Genomic DNA, 16881 nt, shown 5'->3' with positions numbered 1-16881 from the left:
GGAAAGTAATACTTTGAATTTATTATATCTTTTATCTGTGAACCTCCAAGTACTTTAAAGCCATTTAAGTTACTGCAGCCAAGGTGTAAATACTATTACACTCTCCTTGCAAAAAAACTGATGAGAGAAAGAGTCACTTGGTCAAAATCGTAGAGCTACTGTTTAAGAAGCTACACCAAGAGACTCAGGAGCAGCTGTATCTGACAGGTAAGGACTTGTCAGCATCTCCCACACCTGTTCTGAGACCTGAAAGGTGAACATTCTGTAGAAGAGAGGAGGCCAAAATAAGGAGAAATTTAAGATTATTTCTTTTCAATCTTTCTTCTTGCTCCATATTCCTGTTGCCAGTACTTTTTGCACGCTAACGCTTATTCATTTTTGTGTTATGGTTAAATGCTGACACATCTTCCCTCTTTCACAACTTGGTTGTTTTTCCCCAGTTACCTTGTTCTCCCTACCTCCTAGTCCACTGTAGCAGCAGAGCAAAATGAGCTGCTGAGACCTAAAATGAGGTTGGATTGCTCGTTCGACTACTTTTGAACTCCACCTTTGAAAAAGTCAGTTCACTCAGAGGCAGCTTCCTCTTTGTGTGTAAAATGAGAATGGATCATGTCCTTTTTACTGTCACACGATGGTTTAGACGACAGAAGGCGATTCGTAAACTGTAAAGTACTGAATAGATATCAGCTGTACCCTTCCTGCACCTGCCCTTGTTTAATCTAATTGAAGCCCAGGGACACAACTGCAGTGGACCTAACGCGGACCGGGCGTTTCTATAGGAAACAGCCTAGAGGTGTAGCTTTTTTTCCTTTGAGAAAACGCAGGGCAAGGAGCTGCTGGGAGTTGTAGTCTGCGGTGGTCTTTACACGCCAGGGCTGGGTCGGGGGGGGAGCTTGGGGGGAAGAGATGAAGAACTACAACTCCCGTGAGGCCATGCGGGGACAGCCCTCGCACTCTCCCGCCAGGCGCGCTCCCCAAGACGAAACAGGAGGGGGCCTTCGCGCGCAATGGATTCACAAAAGCGAGCTCTGAGGCGGGCGCATCGTGGTGGACATGGCGTCTGATGGAGAAAAGGAGACGCGTGGGGGTGGGTGGGGATTGTAACAAGAATAAGACACGGGGAAAAAGGCAAATTAAGAAATAAAATGGCCCTGCCCCTATTCCTCACTTCGCAGCACAGTCCTAAATAGCGCCGCTGGGAAGGCGTCGGGAGCGCGCTTCCCGGCTCGCTCCCCGAGTCCCGGGTGCTTAAATCGGCTGGGAAGGGGCGGGGCCAGAGGCGCGAGGGCGGGGCCTAAAGCTGCGAAGGCGGCGGTAGCGGCGGCGGCCACGACCCAGACATCTGGGGCTGTTGTTGTTCTCTCGAGGTGGGACCGCCTCAGTCCGTTCGCCCAGAGAGACCAGGAGCTCGTCTAGTGGGAATAAGGTGGCCGCGTCCCCCCTCTCTCCTGTTTCCCCGAAGCTGCGGCAGGACCTGGTACAAACGTCCTGCGTTTGGTCTCCGATGCCTTTCAGTGAGGAGGGGGCGTCGAGATCCCGGTGAGCACACGTCAAGCTCCTCCAGCTCGGTGTCTTCGCTGGATCCCCATTCTCGCACCCGAGACTGGCTGCCATGACTGAAAACGCAGAGGGGGACCTGAACTCCAACCTGCTCCACGCCCCCTATCACACTGGGGACCCTCAGCTAGACACAGCCATCGGGCAGTGGCTCCGTTGGGATAAGGTGGGTACCTGGTCAGCAGGGCATCCTCCCCCTCCTCCTGCACGCCCTCCCACACCGTGAACGCCCTTGCCCGTCCCCACCCGGTGCTCGGCAGGCTGTGGGGGCGATGGCTCAGGCCAGCGGCGGGAGCTAGCGGAGCTGGGCGTTGCCACCCACCTATGCCTGGGCTGCCTCCCTGGGGCCGTCTGAGCTGGGAAAGGACGCCTGTAGTCGCTTCCTTTTGCAGGGCGAGAAATTGCTACCTTCCTTCCTCCTCCCCCCTTCCCGCCTCCCTTCAAGTGTATATCATGTCCCTTTTCTCCAAAAAAATGATAATAATTAATCATCATCATCGTATACCCTTAATAGAGATATTTCCTTCTCCCTTTCTTTTCCCTTGACTTCCTTCTCCGCAAATCTGAAAGTGGGTGGTGTGTGTGTGTGTGTGTGTGTTTTTCCGCCTTCTGAGACAGTATCTAACCACTGTGTGTGTGTGTGTGTGTGTTTTTCCGCCTTCTGAGACAGTATCTAACCACTATCTGCTTGAGCGCTGGTCTGGTGTGTTTCCACCTTACGTCGCTAGGTAGTCGCTGGTATCGCTCCCGCTCCCGTGTATTCTCTAATACCACCTTTTGCTCTTGAGAAAGATAAGGGTTCTCTTTTTTCCTCTGGCCAGAAGTTATTTTCTGGAAGTATCCTCTTCCAAAAATCATTTTTTCCAGGTTTCATGCGATGCTCCGTATACAGACTTGTATCCATTCCTCCTCTGTTCCCCTACCCGTACTCTCTCCAAATTGTTGCGGTGTTTTCATCTTGTGGAGGCATATGGGATGGATATATGAGAGCTAGAATTAAAATGCAGCCATCTCACTTGTAAAGAGGCCCTTAGCTCCAACAGAGGAAGATGATCCAAGCTTCTGCTTTGTCGAGTATATTACATTTGTTGAAGTAGAGACGGCAATGTATTTTAAATGGAATTAATAATACTGAATTAAAGAATTAATGTGGTCATATGTGAAATCATGTTATTCAACTTCCTAAAGGATTATTAGCCTTCTGAAAAAGTTTTATCTTTGTTCAGTCATTCATGCGTTCAGCAAAAAATATCCATTGAGCATTGGGTAATGTTTCAGGGCCTGTTGGGTCCAGGGTATGCTAGTGGTGAGGAGGCTAGAAAGGGTTCCTACCCTCAAAAAGCCTTCAGTCAGCAAATAAGGAAGACCAACAAATAAGCAATTACTTGTTTAGTATTACATGGTTATATGTATCTTGGACATTCTAATTCTTCCTCTGGAGTCTAAACCAGTGCATTTCAAACTCTTGAAGTGCATGCAGATCACCTGGAGATCTTTAAATGCAGATTGTGATTTAGGAGGCCTGGGGTGGGGTGTGAGATTCTGCTTCATAATGGACCACACTGTGGACCACACTTTGAGTAGTGAGGCTCCAGAATGTTCTGAATGAGCTACTAGAGAGCTAACACCCTCTTTGTAGGATTTGACCATTTATACAAAAAATACATATGTACACACACTTTTTTCAGTCATGTACAAAATCTGTGGTATCCCATTGATTACAAAGATGTGAAAAATGCAAATAACTTTAAATCCATTTTGCCTGTTTTTATGATTGCCTACTGTGAATATAGTTCCTTGTCGTGGAAGGATACAAAAGAAGTGAAGATTTACAGATTACTCTTCTGCTTTTGGTTCATTAGGGAGGAGGAAGCCTAGTAGGAAAAAAGAGCTAAGGCTTAGCATACTGTAAATGATATATGCTGTAAACTGACCATATATATGTCTTCAGCAGAGAAATCTAAATTACAAATGAATGTTATCTCTATAGGTTTAATATAGTTAATTGCTATTGTTTAAAGCCATCTGCTGTCAGTAAAGAAATGTGATTGCACTTGTGTCTCTGTGAAGTGAAAGGAAGATGTATGATATTCAAAGATACTTGTAGAATTCCAACACAATTTAATTTACTGCTAACTATTATGTGTGTCAAAGCCTTTGGCCCTTCAACAATAGGAGTTTGTTTCATTGCCACAGGTGAAATCTTTTGTTCTATTTAGGTGCCAATTTTGACTATACTTTTCCTAATGGGTCTTTTGATTTTTAAAAATATTGGCTGAGTGAATTAATATCAATTGTTCATGCTGTACCTAGATATTGTTGGGTATACTGAAATGTGACAAGACTATGAGATACATATACACGTAAAAAGATAATGCTGGGATGGTATTGGTGGCAATTTAATAGTTTATAGGCAGTTGGTTTTTATAGGAATTTAAAAATAGTGACCTGTGGACTGGGGTAGTCAAGGAAGACAATAAGAAGATGGGATACATATAAAAAGAATGGGGATAGCCCTCACCGAAAATGGAAGAGAAATTAATTTATATTTAAAGGGCCTTCTATATACAAGGTACTGACTGAAAACCTGTGGGAGACACAAAGATTAATTAGATATGGACCATATCGTCAAAGAACATAGAAGGGAATATAAAACAAAAGCTTACAAATATAATACACGTAGCAAGTAACAAGTGCTTTTAACAGATTTAAACAAGTTTAATAATTATTTAATAAAAATAATATTTACTTAACCAATGGAGAAGGCAGTGGCACCCCACTCCAGAACTCTTGCCTGGAAAATCCCACGGATGGAGGAGCCTGGTAGGCTGCAGTCCATGGGGTTGAGAAGAGTTGGACATGACTGAGCGGCTTCACTTTTCACTTTCACTTAACCAATTCCTCTCTCAATGGGAAAAATGCTTTTAATTAGTAAGGAAAGATACATCTATTGTAGACTGATAGTGTAGGTCAGCTAGGCTCTGGTGTCCCAGGGCACTGAAATGTGGAGTGCAGAAACATGAAACAATAGTTTGGATTTACAGCATTTATTGCATTACATGTTGGTGATGACATGTGTGGTCTTCCAGCATAGAGAAAGTGAGGTAATACCTGATTAATACCTATTTATTTTCTTATAGTGAAAAAAAGAACCTACCAAATGCCCTGATCCTTGATGACTCTGGTGAAATACATAGTACCAAGTCATAAGTTGATCTAAAAGCAATTTGTTACTTGTCCAGGTCACTAATATTGCTAGTTTTAGTCATGGTGGGCGGTGTTCTTTGAAATTTCTTCATAAAACAGGTGTTATCTGTGATAAACCCTTCAGAATTAGTTAAAATTTAGACTTGTCAACATTGAGAGGAAGAATATTCCAAGCAGAGATAAAAACATTAATGTGTGTACTTAGAAAATTTGTTTCTGCAGTAGCTTAGGGTACATAGAAACTGTTGGAAAGGCATGTAGACCAGGTCATAGAAAGGCGTTAGTATGTGGTTAGTGGCCTTGAATAAAGGTATATGAAAGTGTTAAAACAAAAATAGTGCAATAAGACAGGGTGTTTATTGGGGCGGTCCCAGGTACCCCTTGCTGTTGCTATGGAGTGACATTCTTTTGTTCTGTTTACTATAGTCCAGGATCTGACCCTTGGTTCTTATGCCTTCAGACTAATTTGTTAGTCTGTCTTGTCTCAGGATGGACTCATGCTCCTCAAGGTCACAGTAACTGATGTCAGAATTCAGAAAGCTGTTTTATTAATTTATGGCACAGATGTAATATAGATGAATTTGTCTCAGTCAGGCCATTTTCTAGATGCACCATAAGGGAAGTGAAAGAATCTGAAGATTTGTAGTGATTATGAAATCAAATCACAAGGAGTCCAATATATGGCATAAATGTTTAACAGCATTAGCCTGTAATAAGTAAATGCATCCATCTCTCTGATGGGACTGTCCTACACACTGGAATCCAACAAGTCTGTGGATCAAAGTGTTCCTCCTCCAGCCAGGGCACAGATGACACCGCTACAGTGCTCCCCCCTTCTATCTTTTAGGGCTAAGGTCCCCACTTCCTTCCTAATGCTTTCATACGTTCTATCAGATTACAGACAAGTCTTGCTGGCTAGAAGCTAGGTTCTCTATAAACATGACAACTCTCTCCTGTTTTTGATATACTGTAAATTTTACAATTTTTTAAAACAGTCTTATCAGAGACATTAAGCCCTGTCCAAGTTTGGGTGTGTAAATGTGGGTAGGGAGTGGGATGGGACCCAGGGCAGAGCTGCTCAGTCAGCTGTAGTGGCAACAACTATATACATGTTGACAACAGAGTGGAGACAAGAATTGGCCATGGCATTTTGAGAAATAACAAGTAGAATGCTGTGGTCTCTGAAGGTAGGTTTATGTTGAGAAAGAGTAGAATGTAAAGATAGATTAATTAGGTTACGGTTATGAAATGCCTGAAAATAGAAATAAAAGACTTCATCCTAAAGTCAGTGGTTTTCAAACATCTAGCAATGAAAGTTTTCAAGCAAAATACAGCCCGTGTTTTTTTTAAAGTGGTGAATGAATTTCCTTTTAAATTATCGTGTCATGGAAAACACACCCATGAAGCACCTTTACAGAGGTTGTCTAGTCCAGTTTCATTGTGTAGAGACCCAAAGAAGTGGAAATTATCAATGGTGGTGGATAGAACCTGAATCAGAACTTGAATCTGCCACCTAGTTCAATACAGTTTTTATAATGGCTTAATCGCTAAATCGTGTCTGACTCTTGTGACCCCCATGGACCCCATGGACCCCATGTGACCCTGCCAGACTCCTTTGTCCATGGAATTCTCCAAGCAAGAATACTAGAGTGGGTTGCTATTTCCTTCTCCATTTTTTTTTTAATAATACTAGTCTATATTACACTTTTTGTTAACCTTTTTCTAATACTTTACATAATTTGGCATTTGATCAATGAAGAATACTTATCACCTTGTTAATTTTGGAAAATATTAGTGGTTATTACTTGAATTTATTTGTGTAGTGTTTCAAACCTTGATGATCTAAATAATTTGATATTCACAGCAACCCTGTATGGTAGGCAGGTTAGGTGTAGTTATCCCCACTTTTACTACTAAAGAAACTTAGTTTCAGACAGGGAAGATGACCTGCTCAAGGACATATGGCTTCTAAGTGGCAAACTTGGAACTAAACCTAACGATATCTGATCTTTACTCTAGCTTTCTTATCACTGTACTAGACTCTGTAACTGGAGTGTTTAATAGATGTTAGTGACATCATAAACCAAGTTTCAAGGACCTCATTAAAAACATTTTATTGGTTTTTGTAAAAGCTGAAGTAGGCTATAATATTCTGCAGAATAAATTGCCATGGAATTTTTTTTTAAAGAGCTGAATTTGCTACTTAACAGTTGCTTTGGTTTCCTTGGCAACAACATTCTCCCTCTGTCCAAGACATTTAGTATGTAGAAATAAGGGTTTGGAGATATATATACACATATATATATGTAATATATATGTATGTATGTATGTGTATGTATATGTGTGTGTATATATATACACAAACACACATACACACATTTATTTGTTGCTTTTGTATATTTCCAAATTTCTTACATTTGCTCTTTAGTTTCTACAATTTTATTTTTAAATTTATTTTTATTTATTTCAAAGAAATACATGCTTATGTTTTTTTAAAAAATAGTAAAAAGAGATTGTAATGGAAAGCAGTGTTCCTACTTACCTCTTCTCATCCTCAGTTTGCTCCTTAGAACCCATTTTTGACTTGTTAGTTACTGTCATGACCATAAAAGCTAGTACCACTATTCCTTGATTTATTTTACATATTATCGGTCAGATGCATGCTGTGAAAAATGAGATCGCACTCACCCTGTTCTCTGTCTTGACTAAATTACATTATGCCCTTAGTTTTAGTTATTCTTTTGAAAACATAAATAATTTAATTAGTGCTAACAAAGTCTCCAGGACCGTAAGCCCAACTCACAAACACAGAGCTCCCAATTAGCCATTCTGTTTGAGAAGAGATTAGCAGAAAACATGCCCATGTATTAAAAACCAGAGAAAACCCGTACCAGCTTCCCAGAAAAATTGGTGGATATCAGTGACTTACCAAGGATCAAGTTATGTAAAGAAGACAAGCAGCATGAAGAGTAAAAACAAAGCAATGGACCCAGAAAAGAACCAAGGTAAAGGAACATAACAACTTAAAATCAATTTTAAAAGGTAATTATTCTATCAAAATAAAGAAAGATGCTATGTAAAAGGAACAGGAAAGAAGAATGAGCTCTTGGAAGTTAGAGGGACAAAAAACTGTATCCCTTCACCCCCTGCCAAATGCAATAGAAAATATAAAAGTTCAAGTTGAAGAAACCTATAGCAAAAGGAAATAGAAAATATGAGAGAAGCTGACATGAAGGAACCACCCCAGGAGTCCATTGTAAAGAAATCACAGATGACAACTGTGCACTAGTTCGACACTGGGCTTTAAAGAAATGTATCTTAAAAAAGAATGCAATGTCTGTGCCATCAGAGAGAGCTGGAAGATGTTAATGATAATGATGAAGATGGCATGTTATTTCTGGCAACAGCAACATCAAAAAAAGAAAAGCAGTTAACCACAGATGGAAGAAAGGGAGGAAGGGGAGGAGGGAGGGCAGGGAGGAAGGAAGGAAAACAGACTTGAATAAGCAAGTTATGGTTCAAAAGTGAAGCAAACTAAAATAGGGTGTGATTTTTAAAGACTTAATTGATGGAGCTTAAGGGGAAAAAAATCCATTTGATCTCAGCACCTTCAGGTGACCAAGGTGAGCCTGGAAAAATGAAATTTTATCCAAACTCAGGGTCTGTACTTAACAATATTTAGATAATCTTAATCTAATACTTGCAGTATTTTCAGTTTTGAGGATTAATCTGAAGAAAAAACAGAAAATTCAAAGTTTTATTGTGGTTAAAAACACATAAAATTTACCATCTTCACTGTTTTTAAGTGTGGGACTTCCCTGGTGGCTCAAATGGTAAAGCATCTGCCTACAATGCGGGAGACCCGGGTTCAATCCCTGGGTTGGGAAGATCTCCTGGAGAAGGAAATTGCAACCCACTCCAGTCTTCTTGCCTGGAAAACCCCATGGACGGAGGAGCCTGGTAGACTATAGTCCATGGGGTCGCAGAGTCGGACGCGACTGAGCGACTTCACTTTTTCAATAGCATTAATCAGATTCTCATTTTTATGAAACAGATCTCCAGAACGTTTTTGTCTTGTGAATCTGAAACTCTGTACTCATTAAAGAAGTCCCCTTACCTCCATTCCCTCTAGCCCCAAAACACAGTGTTAACAACAGGGGAAACAGGTGGGGTAGGAGGGTTTAAGGGAACTCCCTGTACTACGTGTTCAATTTTCTGTAAACCCCAAATTTTTCTAAAAATTCAAGTCTTTGATTAAAAAAAAAATGCTTGAAAGGGAAAGGATTCTCATTTGAAAGCACCCTCTTCTTTCCCATCTGAAAATGTCAAAATAGGTAGACTGACTACTTCTTCCTTTTATTTAGGGTCTTCTTTGCCCTGTTTTTTCTATCAAAAAGGAGTTTTGTTTAGTTCCTTTAAGTTTTCTACAAGGCCATTAGAAATCTATTTGGTTATATCTTTAATCTAGAATTATTTTTTCCCCATCTCTTCCTTTCCTCCTATTTGAAAAATCAGAGAGCCAAGAGAAGCTAACGAAAAGGAATTTGTCTTTATTTGGCTCTTCCAAATTATTAAAGTGAAAGTGTTAGTTGCTCTGTAGTGTCTGACTCTTTACGACCCCATGGACTGCAGCCCATCAGGCTCCTCTATTCACGGGGTTTCCCAGGTAAGCATACTGGAGTGGGTTGCCATTTCCTCCTCCAGGATATCTTCCCGACCCAGGGATTGAACCCAGATCTCCCACATTGCAGGCAGATTCTTTGCCGTCTGAGCCACCAGGGAAGTCATGGGAAAGTAGTAGTCGCTTAGTCTTGTCTGACTCTGCGACCCCATGGACGGACTGTAGCCCACCAGGCTCCTCTGTCCTTGGACTTCTCCAGGCAAGAATACTGCAGTGGGTAACCATTCCCTTCTCTAGGGAATCTTCCTGACCAGGGATTGAACCCAGGTCTCCTGCATTGCAGGCAAATTCTTTACTGTCTGAGCCATGACTGGGACTGCCACAACAAGAGACACCTTATGCTTATACATTAAATTAACCAAGGAATGTAAATGTTATTAAATGCCTCTAACTCGGATTTTCATGGTCTCTCCTTGGACAATCTAAATTTGATTTATCTGTCCTTGTGGGAAGACAGTGTGTTTTGCTTATGTAGTTGTTTTTATTTATTTCATATGTCTGTTCTATATTGTAGAAACACTTTTTCCCCCAAATAAAAGGTTGGGTAGTAATTTAGTGTAGATTTTGCTAAAGGAGTATTTTTTTCCATTAGTTACTCTCTGCATTATTGCTAATTAGAACTGAAGCTGCTGCCCTCTGGTGTTGGGAGTTAATGAAGAAAATGATTAATGCTGGTGGAAAGAATACAGATAGTGTATCCAGTCTTGCATAGGCTCTTTTATACCAAGTAATTTAATGAAGGACTATATCTTACCAAACAAAACTATGAAAATGGTCATATTGAATGCTCAAAAGGGTATGAAAATTATAATGTAAATGAAAAATACTGTGCTTCTTAGATGCAAAGTCATCTTAGCTTTCAGCTCACCAGACTTTGTTAGAAAATCTTTTCAGTGTAAGTGGTAGTTTTGTGGTTTCTGCTTCAGAATTTTCTCATGTAATTTTCCCTCTGAAATATTTTATTATTTATTGCAGGTAAAAACTATTAAAAACCTAAATGCCCACCAATCAGAGAAAGGATATATAAACTAGAATACTGCAGCAGTTGAAAACCTATCAGGGAAATTAAACTGAACAGGGGACTTGCAATAACAATGAAGAGATTTTTTTTAATTGAGGTATAGTTGATATACAATATTATATGTCAGGTGTACAGCATAGTCATTCAAAATTTTTATAAATTATATTCCATTTGAAGTTATAAAACATTGGCTATATTTCCTGTGATATACAATGTATCCTTGTAGTTTATTTTATACCTAATAGTTTGTACCTCTTAATCACCTACCTCTATTTTGCCCCTCCTCTCTTTCCTCTCCCCATGGGTTTTTCTCTGTGAGTCTGTTTCTATTTTGTTATATTCATTCATTTTATTTTCTGTATTCCACATATAAATGATCACATATGGTATTTGTCTTTCTCAGTCTTATTTTATTAAGCACAATACCCTCCAGGTCCATCCATGTTGTTGCAAATGGCAACATTTCATTATTTTTTATGGTAAGTACTTTTGCATTGTGTGTGTATGTGTGTATTACATCTTCTTTATCCATTAACCTGTTAATGGACACTTGGGTAGCTTCCATAGCTTGGCTATTGAAATACTACTGCTGTGAACATTCAGTTCAGTTCAGTCACTCAGTCATGTCCTACTCTTCACAACGCCATGGACTGCAGCACACTAGGCTTCCCTGGCATTCACCAACTCCTGAAGCTTACTCAAACTCATAACCATCGAGTCAGTGATGCCATCCAACCATCTCATCCTCTGTCATCCCCTTCTCCTCCCACCTTGAATCTTTACCAGCATCAGGGTCTTTTTCAATGATGCAGTTCTTCACATCAGGTGGCCAAAGTATTGAAGCTTCAGCATCAGTCCTTCTCATGAATATTCAGGACTGATTCCTTTAGGATTGACTGGTCAGCCACTGTTTCCACTGTTTCTCCATCTATTTGCCATGAAGTGATGGGACCAGATGCCATGATTTTCGTTTTCTGAATGTTGAGCTTTAAGCCAACTTTTTCACTCTCCTCTTTCACTTTCATCAAGAGGCTGTTTAGTTCTTCTTCACTTGCCATTAGGGTGGTATCATCTGCATATCTGAGCTTATTGATATTTCTCCCAGCAATCTTGATTCCAGCCCAGCATTTCTCATGATGTACTCTGCATATAAGTTAAATAAGCAGGGTGATAATATACAGCCTTGATGTACTTTCCTATTTGGAAAAGTTGTTGTTCCATGTCCAGTTCTAACTGTTGCTTCCTGACCTGCATACAGGTTTTTCAAGAGGTGGGTCAGGTTGGTCTGGTATTCCCATCTCCTTCAGAATTTTCCACAGTTTATTGTGATCCACTCAGTCAACGGCTTTGCATTGTCAATAAAGTAGAAATACATGTTTTTCTGAAACTCTCTTGCTTTTTCGATGATCCAGCGGTTTTTGGCAATTTGATCTCTGGTTCCTCTGCTTTTTCTAAAACCAGCTTGAACGTCTGGACATTCATGGTTCACATATTACTGAAGCCTGGCTTGGAGAATTTTGAGCATTACTTTACTAGCGTGTGAGATGAGTGCAATTGTGTGGTAGTTTGAGCATTCTTTGGCATTGCCTTTCTTAGGGATTGGAATGAAAACTGATCTTTTCCAGTCCTGTGGCCACTGCTGAGTTTCCCAAATTTGCTGGCATATTTAGTGCAGCACTTTCACAGCACCGTCTTTTAGGATTTGAAATAGCTCAACTGGAATTCCATCACCTCCACTAGCTTTGTTCTTAGTGATGCTTCCTAAGACCCACTTGACTTCACATTACAGGATATCTGGCTCTAGGTGAGTGTGAGTGATCACACCATCATGATTATCTGGGTCGTGAAGATCTTTTTTGTACAGTTCTGTGTATTCTTGCCACCTCTTCTTAATATCCTCTGCTTCTATTAGGTCCATACCATTTCTGTCCTTTATTGAGCCCGTCTTTGCATGAAATATTCCCTTGGTATCTCTAATTTTCTTAAAGAGATCTCTAGTCTTTCCCATTCTATTGTTTTCCTCTATTTCTTTGCATTGATAGCTGAGGAAGGCTTTCTTATCTCTCCTTGCTATGCTTTGGAACTCCGCATTCAAATGGGTATATCTTTCCTTTTCTCTGTTGCTTTTTGCTTCTCTTCTTTTCACAGCTATTTGTAAGGCCTCCTCAGACAGCCGTTTTGCTTTTTTGCATTTATTTTTTTGGGGATGGTCTTAATTCCTATTTCCTGTACAATGTCATGAACCTCCGTCCATAGTTCATCAGGCACTCTATCAGATCTAGTCCCTTAAGTCTATTTCTCACTTCCACTGTATAATCATAAGGGATTTGATTTAGGTCATACCTGAATGGTCTAGTGGTTTTCCCCACTTTCTTCAATTTAAGTCTGAATTTGGCAATAAGGAGTTCATGATCTGAGCTACAGTCAGCTCCCGGTCTTGTTTTTGCTGACTGTGTAGAGCTTCTCCATCTTTCACTGCAAAAAATATAATCAATCTGATTTTGGTGTTGACCATCTGGTGACGTCTGTGTGTAGAGTCTTCTCGTGTTGTTGGGGTTCAGTTTGTGTCAAATGCTTTTTCTGCATCTACTGAGAAGGTCATGTTAGTTTTTTTTAATTAGAACTTTATTTTTTAAGCAGTTTTAGGTTCACAGCACAATTGAAGGTAAAGTATATAGAGAGATTTCTCATATTCCCCCTACCCTCACTCATGGATAGCTTCCCTCATTATCCACATCCCCCACCAGTGTGGTACACTTGTTAGAATTGATAAACATACGCTGACACATTAACCTCCCCAAATCCACTGTTTCCAGTATGCTGTTGAGCCTCACCCCACAGACCTTCATGCCTTGTATTTGCCTAGCCTCAAGGCTGAAGAAAGAGCTCACAGTCAGCAACAGAGACATCAATGATATAATGGACAGGGGCATCTTACATGTCTGAAGCAAGGCCCTGGAGCAACACCCCATCATGTATGGCAGATGGCATGGCAGTAGTCTTAGTTATTGGGGAAGGCAGTGAGGGAATTTACCAGTTACCAAAGGAAATTGATGTCAGGTCGGCACATCAGTTACCAGGGAAACCAGCAGAGGAGCATCACTGCCCTTTTGATAAACTATCATATTGGAGCTGTTCTGGTCTGGAGATTAGAGCAATCACTAGCTGCGGCTGGGGGCAAGTATGTCTCTGTGATTAGGAAGGAAGGTTAGTCATGTGAGTAGAGTGTAGGTGAAGCAGGGAGTGATCGAATAGGGTGTATTCAGGGAGGAAGAGAACAGCCTTATTATACATATGTTTTATTCTTGGTAGTGTACATTGTATGGGTTTGGACAAATGTGTAATGACGTGTGTCTACCATTTTATTATCATGCAGAATAGTTTCACTATCCTAAGAATCCTCTCTCTCTGCTTAGTTGTGTCCGACTCTTTGTGACCCCCATGGACTATAGCCCACCAGGTTCCTCTGTCCATGGGATTTTCCAGGCAAGAATGCTGGAGTGGGTTGCCATTTCCTCCTTCAGGGCATCTTCCTGACCCAGGGATCAAACCTGCATCTCCTGCATTGGCAGGTGGATTCTTTACCACTGAACCACCTGGGAAACCCCAAGAATCCTTTATGTTCCACCTGTTCATCACTTCCTCAACCCTCAACCTCTGGCAGCCACTGATCCTTTTAGTTTCCACAGTTTTCCCTTTTCCAGAATGTCACATAGTGGGAATCACACAGTATTTAGCCTTTTTAGATTGGCTTATTTCACTTAGTAATATGCTTTTAAGTTTCCTCCATGTCTTTTCATGGCTTGAGAGCTCATTTATTTTTATCACTGAATAATAGTCCATTGTCTGGATGTACCATAACATTAAACAGTTTTTTTACTTTGTGATATCATGAATTATAGTGATTTTTGAATGTTGATTCAACTGATATTCCTTAGATAAATACTACTTGGTCATAATGTATTATTCTTTTTATATATTTTGTTAAGAATCTTTTTGTATATTTGTTAGATTTTTGTATTAGGATTATGATGGCCTTGTAAAATTAATTGAAATGTTCCCTGCTTTATTTTCTGAAAACCTTTTTGTACGATGGTATTATTTTTTCTTTAAATGTTTGATAGAATTTGCCACCTAACCCATCTGGGCCTGAAGCTTTTTGAGAACAAATACAATTTCCTTAATAGATATTGGACTTTGGGGATTTTGTTTCATTAGTTTCAATTTTGGAAAATTAACTTTCCTCAGTTTATTTAGAGTTAATATTATACCACTAATATTGTAAGTTCTTGCAACAGTGTTGGCCCATTTTTTATCATCAATACCACCTCCATCCTTTATCATTTGTATCACTTTTTATAAAAGTGTTATAGTTTTTGCTTTAGTCAGTCCTCTGCATTTTAAAGACATTAAGAAAAAAAACAGTCTGTTTATATTTATTGAGCTTTCTACTATATCCAGTGCTCTTCATTCTTTCCCCAAAATTCAAGTTTCCAAATGATATCCCTCCCCTTCAACTTAAAGAATTTCCTTTAGCCTTTATTATAATACAGATTCACTGGTAATGAATTCTCTTAGTGTTATTTATACATATGTTAGATTTCTTGGTATTGTCTTGGATACATCTCTGAGACTCTATTTTTATCTTTTTTCTCTCTGTATTTCAGAATAGATCATTTCTATTGATCTGTCTTCTAGTTCATGGACCCTTTCATCTCCATTCTGCTATTAAGACCATTCAGTGAATTTTTAATCTCAGATATTGTATTTTTCAGTTCTAAAATTTCCATCTGGTTCTTTTCTATAGTTTCTATTTCTTCTGTAAGATGTCTCATCTTTTCGTGCATTCCAAGAGCATTTTTCTTTAAGTCACTTATAATAGCTCTGTTAAAATCCTTGTTGGCTAATTCTAACATCTGGATATGTTAGAGTTGGTCACCACTAATTATCTCTGCTCTTGAGAATGCATCGCGTTTCTCTAATTCTTCATTTGTCTGGTAATTATGGATTGCATCATGGACATGATGAGTGTTATATTGTGGAGAGCCTGGAATCCGTTTTTCCTCTGGAGAGGAAATATTTTGTTTATTTTAGTATATCATTAACTTGGTTGAACTCAGACTATACATGCTGTTTCCTGAGAGGCTTCTCAAATCTCAGTTTGTTTTTTTATCCTTAGCTGATTGTCTGTCCCACACTTATGTAGTAGAGGAGTCAGCTAGAGTTTGGGACAGTTTATGGACAGAATGTGGGGTTCTCCCTTTCTAAATCTCTCCTTTCTTGGATGTGTACTCCAGTGGGCATGGTGGCCCTGAATCCTGTGTGCTGTTTCTTCCAGCCATAAGGACCGTGGGATTTCCATTGGTATTTCAGCCGCTGCACAAGGCTCTGACTACTGTCTGTTCTCAAAAACCATAAAATTAGGAAACTCATCTGTGCTGGTTCCTTCTCCTAAGTGTTAACTCCCTTTTAGAATCAAATCTGTATTTATTCACTCTCTCGGACTTTAAGGTCTTGTGGATTTTGTTTCTTTCTTTGTTTTTTATTTGGTCTAAGAGGTTACAGTTGTTATCTGTGGGAAGGTCAGATATGGTTGGAATTTTCTTGGTCCATACAGGAAACAGGTGGTACATGATATTTTTTATGCCATTTAAAATTATTTCTTTCTGTTTGCTGGTATAGAGAAATACAGTTGTCTTTTGAACATTGACCTTGTATCAAAAAACTCTTAACTATATTCTAGTAATTCTAAAAATTATTTATTCTCTTAGATTTTTTAATGTGCCCAATCATTTCATCTGCAAATTATGTGAGTTTTATTTCTTCTCTATTCTTGTACCTTTTGTCTGTTTTTCTTTCTTTATAGGTTTGACTAGGACTATAGGATTTTCTGTCTTGCCACCCCATCCCATCCTGCCTTCCTCCTTCTCATTCTCCTCCTCCTTATAGCTTGCCATTAACAGATTCAGGAAGTTCCTTTCTATTCCTTATGTGCTGAAAGTGGAAAGTTTAAACTTACTTATGTATATTTTAGGGTTTTGTTCCCTAGAAGCAAAGAGGAATTTCTGTGCAAGTGATTTATAAAAGGAATGCTCTCAGGAGAAACCTGTAAAGGAGTGAGGGAATCAGGATAGGGAAAGGAAAGAACTAAGCAATGATATAATTTCAGGTGAAGTTTAATTAATCAAGTTTAATCAGCTTGATTCTATGCTTTCTGGAGTGTTAATTGCACAATAGAGTTATACTTCTGCACCAAATATCATTAGCTGTTGGCCATGAGGGAAAGGTGTGTATCACTCTCAGGTCTTTTGCATAAGCTGGTTCCAGTCCTCCCAAGGAGGTTCTCCAGAGAATGTTGTGTGTGTGAGCTCATAGCAGTAGTACCTGTAGCTGCTAGAAATGGACACAACCATCC

General features: G+C 39.7%; 1 protein-coding gene across 1 annotated transcript in view; it reads left to right on the top strand.

Moving 5' to 3' along the window:
- Window positions 1-1376: 1376 nt before the first annotated feature.
- Window positions 1377-16881, top strand: part of PGM2L1 (phosphoglucomutase 2 like 1) — a 52492-nt gene continuing 36987 nt past the window's right edge. The window contains exon 1 of the mRNA NM_001098984.1: window positions 1377-1723. Within this exon, the coding sequence (NP_001092454.1) occupies window positions 1613-1723 (111 nt within the window). The 5' untranslated portion in view covers window positions 1377-1612. The remainder of the gene's footprint in view (window positions 1724-16881) is intronic.

The sequence above is a fragment of the Bos taurus genome, chromosome 15 (genome assembly GCF_002263795.3).
Source record: "Bos taurus isolate L1 Dominette 01449 registration number 42190680 breed Hereford chromosome 15, ARS-UCD2.0, whole genome shotgun sequence".
NCBI lineage: Eukaryota > Metazoa > Chordata > Mammalia > Artiodactyla > Bovidae > Bos > Bos taurus.
Note: the sequence above shows the minus strand (reverse complement) of the source record. Positions and strands in the feature narration are given on the sequence as shown.